Source organism: Oncorhynchus mykiss, chromosome 8 (genome assembly GCF_057628025.1).
Source record: "Oncorhynchus mykiss isolate SJ-2025 chromosome 8, ASM5762802v1, whole genome shotgun sequence".
NCBI classification, from domain to species: Eukaryota; Metazoa; Chordata; class Actinopteri; order Salmoniformes; family Salmonidae; genus Oncorhynchus; species Oncorhynchus mykiss.
In genome coordinates this window covers 66541802-66554875 of record NC_143029.1, presented here as the reverse complement: position 1 = coordinate 66554875, position 13074 = coordinate 66541802, and the positions used below count along the sequence as shown (strand labels likewise).

Below are 13074 nucleotides of genomic sequence, written 5' to 3'. Positions count from 1 at the left end.
CGTCATGACCCTTCAATTTAACTCCCTTTGATGATAAAAGATCAGCACGGTTTCAAGGTCAATGGGAACTTAAAGTGTAAAATACCATGTATGGTTTTGATCGTGTGGATGTGAGTTCGTATTCATCCTCAGCGATTACACAAAGCCTTTTTTATCTTCCATTCTCAGGTACTTCAGTCACCCAGGTAACAGCCACGGACGCAGATGACAGCATGTACGGGAACAGCGCTAAACTACGATACAGCATCAGCCAGGGGCACCCGTACTTCTCAGTGGAACCCGACACAGGTCCGTCTGTCTGCCTGCCTTCCTTTATGTCTTTCTGTGTGATGCCTGTCTGTCTGTCTGAAACAGCAGCAATGCTGTTTAATCCCTCAAAGCAATTATTATTACAATGAAGAGAGAGACTGTAATGCAATGTAATGTTCAGAGTCAGACTTCCAGAGCAGTTACTATTCTCTCAGCCCCCTGTGCATTTTCCAAAGTAGACTGAAACATTTAATCATTTCTAATGTGCACTCTGGAACATCTCTCGTTGCTGGTTCTGTGTTTAAACAAAAAGGAAATGGAAACAAAAAAGCCTCCAACCGGCAGATTATTGTGTGGTTTAACAGCGATATGGTTCATCCCTGATGTGACATGGACGATAAGGTCCCCGTCACACCAGAGGACATGAAATCCTACAAACGTTGGAAAAAATAGATGTTTCTAAGGGTTAATCTGAAAACAGTCATATCATAGATTATAGAACCCATTCAAACAAGCCAAGCCAGGCCAGGCCAGGCCAGGCCAGACATTATTGCGTAGGATGGATGTTGGGTCAGTTGCCATTTTCACTGTCTCATAAAAATAATTAGGTTGAAGTCAGAAGTTTACATCCACTTAGGCAGTGCTACCAAATACTAATTGAGTGTATGTAAACTTCTGACCCACTGGGAATGTGATGAAAGAACTGAAAACTGAAATAAATCATTCTCTCCACTATTATTCTGACATTTCACTTTCTTATAATGAAGTGGTGAACCTATCTGACCTAAGACAGAGTATTTTTACTCTGATTAAATGTCAGGAATTGTGAAAATCTGAGTTTAACTGAGTTTAAATTTGGCTAAGGTGTATGTAAACTTCCAACTTCAACTGTAAATACAGTAGTAAATGTTTCTTGTTAAATCCTACCATGAGGTCTTAGCAATGTGAAACTGTTTTTATTTTCTGATGTGGTGACCATTTCTTTGCAGAAGGTGCATCTCTCTTATACCAGTCATAAACATTAGTTACGTTACTCCCATTGGTAATTATAACTATAATATTTGCTGATACATTAGTTAAATCAAGGACACCTACATATATTAGGTCATTCTCAAACTATACCGTATCATTTAAATCTGTTTGACATGGTGGCTCCATGAGCGATCCCTACAGCCCTACAGGACCAGAGAAGGAAAAACGTGCTTAGCTAGCTAATTAACAATACATCTCATTATATTATATGACACATTAATATTGTGTTCCTCTGGTTTGTCCTCAGGCATAATCCGGACAGCCCTGGGGCCTGGAGAGATGGACCGGGAGAAGCGGGAACACTACCAGGTAGTGATTGAGGCCAAGGACATGGCGGGCCAGAGGGGCGGCTTAACCGGGACCACCATGGTCAATATCACCCTGACAGACGTCAACGACAACCCCCCGCGCTTCTCCCAGAGTGAGTACTGAGTACAGTGACTGGTATTATACTGGTACTTGAAGTAGTAATTTGTAATGTCATTCATAGTAGTCCTAGTATTAGTGGTAGTGTCAGTGAGTGACATGTTGGTAACAAGAATTCGTTTTTTAACCGTGTCATTGTGCTGTGTGTATGAGTGGCGTCAGCACTCATACACTCATACAGTTCGGCTGGTGCCTTGCTGAACTCGGCTAGCCGAACCAAACCAGTGTGCTCGCATACTCACTTAAAAGACCTTTGCTTGAAAAACGGGAAAAAAAGTGTCAATAGTACTGTTTGTCCATTTTGAGACGCCGTAGCCAGTATACGCTTCCTCAAAATAGAAGGAATTATTCTAAGATAACTCAAGGAATCTAGCATTCATTTTGACACTTTTGAAGAGTAGATCTTAGTTGCTCAATTTTACATCTGACTAAGATCTTTGGTATTTTTCTATTTAAAAAAAAAAACGAATTAAGTTCTGGAGTAAAAATGCGCTTAATAAGTCACATAATAATTGCATGGACTCATTCTATGTGCAATAATGGTGTTTAACATGTTTTTGGAATGACTACCAAAACTCTGTACCCCGCACATTCAATTATCTCTGTAAGGTCCCTCAGTCGAGCAGTGAATTTCAAGCACAGAGTCAACCACAAAGACCAGGGAGGTTTTCCAATACCTCACAAAGAAGGGCAGCTGTTGGTAACAAAAAAAGGAGACATTGAATATCCCTTTGAGCTTGGTGAAGTTCTTAATTACACTTTGGATGGTGTATCAATACACCCAGTCACTACAAAGATACAGGCGTCCTTCCTAACTCAGTTGAAGGAGAGGACGGAAACTGCTCAGGGATTTCACCATGAGGCCAATGGTGACTTTATAACAGTTACAGAGTTTAATAGCTGTGATAAGAGAAAATTGAGGATGGATCAACAACATTGTAGTTACTTCACAAGACTAACCCAAAGTCACCTTTCAGCAGGACAATAACCTAATGTGCAAGGCAAAATATACACTGGAGTTACTTACCAAGACGACGTTGAATGTTCTTGAGTGGCGTAGTTACAGTTTTGACTTAAATCGGATTGAAAATCTACAGTGCATTCTGAAAGTATTCAGACTCCTTGACTTTTGCCTTACAGCCTTATTCTAAATTTGATTAAATGTTTTTTTCCCTCGTCAACCTACACACAATACCCCATAATGACAAAGCAAAAACAGGTTTTTCAAAATGTTTTCAAATGTATTACAAATAAAACTGAAATATCACATTGGTATAAGTATTCGAACCCTTTACTCAGTACTTTGTTGAAGCCCCTTTGGTAGCGATTACAGCCTTGAGTCCTCTTGGGTATGACACTACAAGCTTGGCACACCTGTAATTGGGGAGTTTCTCCCATTCTTCTCTGCAGATCTTCTCGGGCTCTGTCTGGTTGGATGGTGAGTGTCCCAGCACAGCTATTTTCAGGTCTCTCCAGAGATGTTCGATCAAGTTAAAGTCCGGGCTCTGGCTGATCCACTCAAGGACATTCAACAACTTGGCTGTGTGCTTAGGGTTGTTGTCCTGTTGGAAGGGGAACCTTCACCCTAGTCTGAGGTCCTGAGTGCTCTGGAGCAGGCATCTCATCAAGGATCTCTGTGTACTCTTCTCCTTTCACCTTTCCCTCAATCCTGACTAGACTCCCAGTCACTGCAGCTGAAAAACATCACCGCAGCATGTTTCTGCCACCACCATGCTTCACCGTAGGGATGGTGCCAGGTTTCCTCCAGGCATGACGCTTGGCATTTAGGCCAAAGAGTTTAACCTTGTTTTCATCAGACCAGAAAATCTGGTTTCTCCTGGTCAGAGTCCTTTAGGTCCTATTTTGGAAAACTCCAAGCGGGCTGTCATGTGCCTTTTACTGAGGAGTGGCTTCCTTCTGGCCACTCTAACATAAAAGCCTGATTGGTGGAGTGCTGCAGAGATGGTTGTCCTTCTGGAAGATTCTCCCATCTCTACAGAGGAACTCTAGTGCTCTGTCAGAGTGACCATTGGGTTCTTGGTCACTTCCCTGACCATGGCCCTTCTCCCCCGATTGCTCAGTTTGGCTGGACAGCAAACTCTAAGAAGACAGGTGTTTGCCTTTTCAAATAATGTCCAATCAATTGAAATTACCGGAGGTGGACCTCAATCAAGTTGTAGAAACATCTCAAGGATGATCAATGGAAACAGGATGCACCTGAGCTCAATTTTGAGTCTCATGGCAAAGGGTCTGAATACTTATGTAAATAAGGTATTTCTGTTTCTTAATGTTAATCATTTTGCAAAAAAATTTAAAAACCTGTTTTTGCTTTGTCGTTATGTGGTATTGTGTGTAGATTGATGAGGGGATTTAAAAAAATCTAATTTAGAATAAGGCTGTAGCGTAACAAAATGTGGAAAAAATCAAGAATTCTGAATACTTTCCGAATGCACTATATGGCAAGACTTGAAAATGGCTGTCTATCAATAATCAACATCCAACTTGATAGAGCTTGAAGAATTAAAAAAAGAATAATGGGCAAATATTATACAATCCATGTTTGCAAAGCTCTTAGAGACTTACCCAGAAAAATACACAATTGTAATCGCTGCCAAAGATTCTAACATGTATTGACCCAGTGGGTTAAATACTTTTCTAATAAATTTTTAAAAATATTTTCCATTAATATTTGACTTCCAATCATTTTTTACTTTGATTTTACAGAGTATTTTGTGTAGATCGTTGACAAACAAATGACAATTACAGTGCCTTGCGAAAGTATTCGGCCCCTTTGAACTTTGCGACCTTTTGCCACATTTCAGGCTTCAAACATAAAGATATAAAACTGTATTTTTTTGTGAAGAATCAACAACAAGTGGGACACAATCATGAAGTGGAACGACATTTATTGGATATTTCAAACTTTTTTAACAAATCAAAAACGTAAAAATTGGGCGTGCAAAATTATTCAGCCCCTTTACTTTCAGTGCAGCAAACTCTCTCCAGAAGTTCAGTGAGGATCTCTGAATGATCCAATGTTGACCTAAATGACTATTGATGATAAATACAATCCACCTGTGTGTAATCAAGTCTCCGAATAAATGCACCTGCACTGTGATAGTCTCAGAGGTCCGTTAAAAGCGCAGAGAGCATCATGAAGAACAAGGAACACACCAGGCAGGTCCGAGATACTGTTGTGAAGAAGTTTAAAGCCGGATTTGGATACAAAAAGATTTCCCAATCTTTAAACATCCCAAGGAGCACTGTGCAAGCGATAATATTGAAATGGAAGGAGTATCAGACCACTGCAAATCTACCAAGACCTGGCCGTCCCTCTAAACTTTCAGCTCATACAAGGAGAAGACTGATCAGAGATGCATCCAAGAGGCCCATGATCACTCTGGATGAACTGCAGAGATCTACAGCTGAGGTGGGAGACTCTGTCCATAGGACAACAATCAGTCGTATATTGCACAAATCTGGCCTTTATGGAAGAGTGGCAAGAAGAAAGCCATTTCTTAAAGATATCCATAAAAAGTGTTGTTTAAAGTTTGCCACAAGCCACCTGGGAAACACACCAAACATGTGGAAGAAGGTGCTCTGGTCAGATGAAACCAAAATGGAACTTTTTGGCAACAATGCAAAAAGTTATGTTTGGCGTAAAAGCAACACACCATCCCCACTGTCAAACATGGTGGTGGCAGCATCATGGTTTGGTCCTGCATTTCTTCAGCAGGGACAGGGAAGATGGTTAAAATTGATGGGAAGATGGATGGAGCCAAATACAGGACCATTCTGGAAGAAAAGCTGATGGAGTCTGCAAAAGACCTGAGACTGGGACGGAGATTTGTCTTCCAACAAGACAATGATCCAAAACATAAAGCAAAATCTACAATGGAATGGTTAAAAAATAAACATATCCAGGTGTTAGAATGGCCAAGTCAAAGTCCAGACCTGAATCCAATCGAGAATCTGTGGAAATAACTGAAAACTACTGTTCACAAATGCTCTCCATCCAACCTCACTGAGGTCGAGCTGTTTTGCAAGGAGGAATGGGAAAAAATGTCAGTCTCTCGATGTGCAAAACTTATAGAGACATACCCCAAGCGACTTACAGCTGTAATCGCAGCAAAAGGTGGCGCTACAAAGTATTAACTTAAGGTGGCTGAATAATTTTGCACGCCCAATTTTTCAGTTTTTGATTTGTTAAAAAAGTTTGAAATATCCAATAAATGTCGTTCCACTTCATGATCGTGTCCCACTTGTTGTTGATTCTTCACAAAAAAATACAGTCTTATATCTTTATGTTTGAAGCCTGAAATGTGGCAAAAGGTCGCAAAGTTCAAGGGGGCCGAATACTTTCGCAAGGCACTGTAAATACATTTCAATCCCACTTTGTAACTCATCAAAATCAAGGGGTGTGAATAGTTTCGTAAGACAAATGTGTTAGTGTCAGAAACATAGATGTGTGGATGAGGACCTGGCACAGTAAACCACTCAGTCTCTATGCCAGAGGAAGACCAACAATCTCTTCTGTTTCTGACACGCTTATGCAATTCTGTCTCATGGTTCTAGGCCATTCTGGTTCTGTTTCGTTAACACACTTTTCTTCTTCTCGCCAACATAATTACGGAGGCAATTGGTTTTGAGTGGTGTGAAATCGCGGTGAATGTTGCCGATATTCCAATATAAAGTTCTGTAGATCTCAGGTTCATACAGAACATTCTTGATTTCCATGTGTGTCTGTTTATGTTCATGTTTCAGGCATATATCAGTTCAGCGTTCCAGAATCCATGAAAGCTGGAACTCCTGTTGGCAGAATCAAAGCAGTGGATAAAGATCTTGGCAAGAATGCAGAGATGTTCTACAACGTTGTCGGCGGGGATGGCTTGGACATGTTCGATGTCATCACAGACAAAGACTCACAGGAAGGCATCATTACTGTTGGAAAGGTAACAGCCATTACTCCTGTAAATTACATCTACTGTATAGTCACCCATAACTACAGTGCCTGCTTTGTTAGACCTGAGGTCATCAGACCATCAGGAACTCTATTACTGTATCTGTTATTGTATGATAAGTACACACTTCAAAACATAACCGTACTGCATCAGTGCAGAATATGACTCCCCTACCATGTTCTATTGTCACTGTATCCCTGTCCTTGCAGCCATTGGACTATGAAAAGACTCGATCCTACACACTGGAGATCCAGGTACAGAACACTCAGACCTTGGACACTCGTTTCCTAGGGTACCTACCCACCAAGGACATGGCCACAGTCAGGATTGGTATAGAGGATGTGGATGAGCCTCCTCTGTTTGAGAGAGCCAGCTACGTGATGGAGGTGAAGGAGGATGCAGCCGTGGGTACTGCAGTAGGGTCTGTCAGGGCCATGGACCCGGATGGATACAACAGCCCAGTCAGGTTAGTTAGAGCACTGCTTTGCTTTCCCTCTAGCCCGCCCACTCATTTTTACCTACCACCCACAGGTAATGGAGAGATTGGTTATAGTCATTTGTATCATGGGTAATTTGATGGATGTTAAAGGTTATGTTACAGTTTTGAAACTGTAGAATGATTAGAGTTGGATAGGTCATCTCATTAATTTGGGAGTCTAGAAGAAGTCGTGTCCATATTAAGCAAAGCACAAGGTGTGTGTTCTGCACCATCTCCACACACACCTTTTTTAGTGAGTTCTTCTCAATGTCCAAAGTCCCTTAAATTACCACTCCTCATGGAAATACACTGAAAGGGCATCTAGTATGAACAAATAACAGGATCATTGCGTAATCTGCTGGATGATGAAACTGTTAGGGCTGGTCTGGTCGGTGCCACTGTTCAGAGCTGTTCCCTCTCCAGTACAGGTATTAAAATAGAGTGATATAAGTCCCACTGTCTGTTTAGGGCAGATCCTCCGGGCGTGCAGTATTCAGAATCAACTGCTGTTATCATACAGAGAGGGCAGAGAATGAGTGGACTGAGAAAGTTTTAAACTTATTGAGTGAAAAGGGGGTGTCAAATACAGTAGGAGATGTTGGTGAGTGGTAGAAAATAGAAGTGTATTGTTTTAAAAGCCTGTAGTAAACCCTGTCAAATATTTCACAAACCTCCATGCTTTCAATCATTGTCTTACATTTTGTGTATCTATCGTATCTAGGTACTCCATTGATCGTCGCACAGATCTGGACCGGCTTTTTAACGTGCATTCTGGGAATGGGTCCGTATTCATCACAAGACCTCTCGACCGAGAAGAAGCTGCCTGGCACAACATTTCTGTTATCGCAACAGAGTTCAGTATGTCTTTCTCAGCTTTATCATGCACATGAATTCACAATACAAACTATTCTACCAAGGCTATGGAGTTCAATTATTATATTCTGCCCTGTTTTGAAACATTCAAAAAACAAATATCATATAATTATTTATTACAGTTATTATTCATAATAGCTTTTTATGTGAATGTTTGCTTTACAGACAAACCTCTGCAGACCAGTCGGGGGCCTGTTTATATCCGCCTTCTAGATGTCAACGACAACGCACCAACATTTGCCTCTTTCTACGAGACGTTTGTTTGTGAAAAGACCAAGGCTGGACAGGTACGGAACGCAGATCCTCCACTTAGGTCCCATGATAGATAGTGTTTGACATGAATTAATTATTCTCATTGCTATAATTACTCTATATCATTGTGACATCTAGAGATTCTACAATAGGCTATATGCCCAAGAATACCACAAATGACGATAAAGCATTGTGATGAGTGCTGCATTCCTTTGGGGAAGTGATTGGTCTCCAGGGTCTACTTTCTCTGGCAGCTGATGAGATGATCTGTCATGGCAGGTGACAGTAGCTGTCACACATCAAGGACATGTTTCAATAGGTGCCCACCACATGTCTATTCCTCTACTCCTTCTCCTTTTATCCCTCCTTCATCCCTCTTGTCATTATTCATAATTAATTCAGAGGCCCATCCTTGGTTCTTCTGTGTTTGTGTTTGCTGCCCTCCTGTTTACCATGCAATGTCCCATGAGAGAAGTCAATACAATCATCTACAATGGATCTTCCAAAATGGTTATTTATTTTTGTCATTAATTAAATAAACATACCAATCTGTTATGTCTATATGCATGGTCTCTAGCCTCCAATTTTAGCCTCCAATTTTCGTCAATATTGCCAGGCTGGAAAACCAAAGAATACCTTACTATATGAATTGCTATCTGACAGCACACATATTATTTTTTAAATATGAATCCGTTTTTGTTTATCCTGTAAACAGAAGATCCAGACGGTGAGTGCGCTGGATGCAGATGACCCCGCAGGTGGACACAAGTTCTTCTTCAGTCTGGCTACGGAGGGAGCTTACAGAGGCAACTTCACAGTCAGAGACAATGGAGGTGAGTACTGTACTGTAGGATCTCTTTGGGTCTCTATCATACACAGTCAACACCTGATATTATGTTTGGGTCTCTATCATTCACTGTCAACACCTGATATTATGTTTGGGTGTCTATCATACACAGTCAACACCTGATATTATGTTTGGGTGTCTATCATATATAGTCAACACCTGATATTATGTTTGGGTGTCTATCATTCACAGTCAACACCTGATATTAGGTTTGGGTGTCTATCATACACAGTCAGCACCTGATATTATGTTTGGGTGTCTATCATACACAGTCAGCACCTGATATTATGTTTGGGTGTCTATCATACACAGTCAACACCTGATATTATGTTTGGGTCTCTATCATAGACAGTCAACACCTGATATTATGTTTGGGTCTCTATCATAGACAGTCAACACCTGATTATTTATATTTTTTATACTATTTATATTTTCTATTAAATGTTTTATCTTATCTTTCACTCCGCATTGTTGGAAATGGACCTGTAAGTAAGCATTTCACTGTTAGTCTACACCTGTGGTCATACGAAGCATGTGACATACAATTTGATTTGACATTATAGTAAATATGTTATAATGCCTAACTGCATACATGATTATGGCACCTTATGGTTATTCCAATGAATCCAATGAACCAGGCTGGAAGGCAATTCTGCAGTCTATGTGCAATCAGTCACCCTTCATAGCCGTATAACACAGTATAATGTGGCTGTTACATCAGTCTTAACATGTGTGTTAAATGTATGTTGTTTCCCTCTAGATAACACAGCTGGCGTCCTAACCCGGCGCTCCAGCTACAGCCGACTGCACAAGAGCGTCTACCTGGTTCCTGTGGTGATCACAGACGGGGACTTCCCCATGCAGAGCAGCACGGGGACGCTGACGGTGCGCGTGTGCACCTGCGACCGCGAGGGCAACATGGAGCTGTGCAACGCCGAGGCCCAGACCAGCTCAGCTGGACTCAGCACCGGGGCCCTGGTGGCTATCCTGCTTTGTGTTATTATCCTCCTCAGTGAGTATAGCTGTCTGTTTGTCTATCTGGCTGGCTGTGTGAGTACAGTATGTTGATTGAGTCCTCATTGACTATAGCTGTCTGTTTGTCTGTCTGGCTCTGACCATCTCCATCTCCAGTTTAGTCATTCACATTAATGTACAGTATGTAAAATATCTCTCTTTAATAAGAAATTCCACAGGTTCTAGTGTAGTTGCTATATTTTAGATGTTCAATTTGACCCTCCTGTATATCACCTGAATGTGTATACATACGAGTACGCACACACACACAGGCACCTCTGAGAATGCCCTAAATTCCCGTCTATTTCATTCTTGGCTGTTATTTATGGAGGATCACAACAAGTTCAATGGGATTCAGATTGTAGACAGGATAGTAGACAGGCAGTAAAAATAACCCCTGATACACCAGTTACTTTAATGAAAAATAATGTTATGCGATTACCCCAATATATTACTTCAGCACCATTAACTACATATAATGGAAAGGTATTTATTAAACGTGGCACCATTTTCTGGTTATCTATAAGTTACTAGTTGCAATCTCATTGGGATGTTAAAATTAAAACATTTTTCAGCATCTCAACTGCAGTCGTTTCTAAATTGTTACTGCGCTGTAGTACTGGGCTGCAGGAAGCAGCCCGTGTTCTAATGCAGTGTTCACTGCAGCATGAGCAGCGAGATAAGATGAAATCAACCAGCCCTGAACAGCAAACCTCTTGCTAACGCTGCCTCGCTCTCTCTCTCCATCTCTCTGTGTCTCTCTCTCTGTGTCTATCTCTGTCACTCTCTCCCTATCTGTCTCTATCTCCGTCGCTCTCTCCCTTCCTCCCTCTTTCTGTCTCTCTCCCTCTCTCTGTTTCTCAGTGATCATAGTTCTGTTTGCGGCACTGAAGAAGCAGAAGAAAAAGGAGCCTCTGATCATCTCTAAAGAGGACGTGCGAGACAACGTCGTCAGCTACAACGACGAGGGGGGCGGAGAGGAGGACACCCAAGCCTTCGACATCGGGGCTCTGCGTAACCCCGAAGCCATCGAGGAGAGCAAGCAGAGGCGGGACATCATCCCCTCGGACACTCTGTACCCCCCTCTCAGACAGACAGTCATTCCATCGCGGGACAACGCCGATGTCCGGGACTTCATAAACCAGCGGGTGCAGGATAACGACAATAACCCCACCGCCCCCCCTTATGACTCTCTGGCCACATATGCCTACGAGGGAACCGGTTCAGTGGCTGAGTCTCTCAGCTCCCTGGGGTCAGCTTCCTCTGAAGGGGACCAGGACTACAACTACCTCAGTGACTGGGGGCCCCGCTTCAGGAAACTGGCTGACATGTACGGGGCTGAGGACAGCGACCGTGACTCCTAACACACTACCTGACCTGTTTCTGGGGCCGGAGCTAGGAGGATGAACTATGAACTATAACTGACTGTAATCTCTCTTCTCAGAAAATGAGGACAAATGTTGCAGCCCGAGTTTTTTACAAAGTGCCCTTTTATTTCTTCCAACGCAACTATAGGCCATAGCTCTTTCTGATGGCCAGACCAGATAGAGACTGTGCAGCTGTGTGGAATCTTTTTTTTTACTATTTTAATGCAAGGCCAACTTTTCCAGAGAAGGTGAACTTCAGTTAATGATCCTGAGTTCAATGTCAAAATAAACTATAAATATATACATGTATTTTTATTTTCTGGTTACATCTGTATCTATATGCTGCAGTGGAAGGGATTACACATTTCTCTGAATAATTCTGTGTATTCTTGAGAGATATCTCCTATAGTTTCCCTGTACTGTTACTGAAGTGCAGTATGTTGTACTTTGTATATTTGAGTGTTTTAGTGAATTTGAACTTTGCTTTTCCAGGAACAAGGAACTGGAATTGAACATCTCTTTAGGTAATTCTTCGTACCTTATTTTAAAATGGCCAAATACTTTAAAAGGCAGGAAAGCCCAGGACCAAAATAAAACATTTCTTCATGAAAGTTTATGGAACAACATTGGATGATAATGCTTTTCAATCTCTGAACTCATATCATACTTAGTAGCTAAGCGAACATAAGCAATCACTCCAAAACAACTTCATCATTAAAGAAGTTGAGACGGGATCCAAAGGATCAATTACAACTGATCTGCGCTTCGACTTTGAAAGTGTTTGTGGATAATGATGTGTTGGGTATTTGGGTACATCATTCTGATTTGACATCAAACTTTTCTCTGTAAAATTGTTTGACTAAATAATGGTATATACTGTGGTTGAAACTGTGCTTTGTGGCAGTGATTTGAGAGCATAGCTGATGTTCATGATGTACTACTTTACTTTTTATGTTGTGATTTTCTTTGTACCAAATATATATAGGACACATGCTGAATTAATATTGTTGAAACACAAGCATCCAACCAATATCTGTTTTTGATGTCTTTTGGAGTTGTACAACTAAATGTGGACACTACAGGCTACAGTACATGTCATACTATGATGTATTAACAATTGTCAAATTTTACCATAATAAACTTTTCCAGTAAACCACAAAATAAATGCTCATCGAATTAGATTAAAAGTGAAATTCAGCAACTCTTGGAGGACAGTGGAAGTTCATTAAAAAACTGCTTCTGGTCCTCCAAGACCTGCTGAATTTCGTTCATGTAGTTTGCTCCTCAACTCATGCAACTTGGTTGGAGAGCGAAGTAGTCGCAGTGTTACTTTCCCATTGCATCTAATTTAATCAACTCAGCTACAATACTACTGTACCATCACACAAACTGGTCACTGACATCTTTCTCAGACTGGCTACATTTTTAGTACAAATAGCCTACTTTACTGTACACATGTCACATGACTCACTCTGGTTCTCCCCCAGCATTACCTAATTAGTACAATCTGTGATTGAGATCTGGAGATCTCTCAGGACTGGAAACCTGATTTAGAGAGAGGGTATTCATTTCTAA

General features: G+C 41.3%; 1 protein-coding gene across 4 annotated transcripts in view; it reads left to right on the top strand.

Moving 5' to 3' along the window:
* Nucleotides 1–12664, top strand: part of cdh6 (cadherin 6) — a 35190-nt gene extending 22526 nt beyond the window's left edge. For all 4 annotated transcript variants that reach the window (XM_021613320.3, XM_021613319.3, XM_090182309.1 and 1 more), the window contains 9 exons: nucleotides 169–288; nucleotides 1529–1702; nucleotides 6472–6659; nucleotides 6878–7134; nucleotides 7868–8004; nucleotides 8185–8306; nucleotides 8987–9104; nucleotides 9879–10130; nucleotides 10997–12664. In XM_021613320.3, coding sequence (XP_021468995.3) covers nucleotides 169–288; nucleotides 1529–1702; nucleotides 6472–6659; nucleotides 6878–7134; nucleotides 7868–8004; nucleotides 8185–8306; nucleotides 8987–9104; nucleotides 9879–10130; nucleotides 10997–11496 — 1868 coding nt within the window. In that variant the 3' untranslated portion in view covers nucleotides 11497–12664. The remainder of the gene's footprint in view (nucleotides 1–168; nucleotides 289–1528; nucleotides 1703–6471; nucleotides 6660–6877; nucleotides 7135–7867; nucleotides 8005–8184; nucleotides 8307–8986; nucleotides 9105–9878; nucleotides 10131–10996) is intronic.
* The last annotated feature ends 410 nt before the right edge of the window (nucleotides 12665–13074 follow it).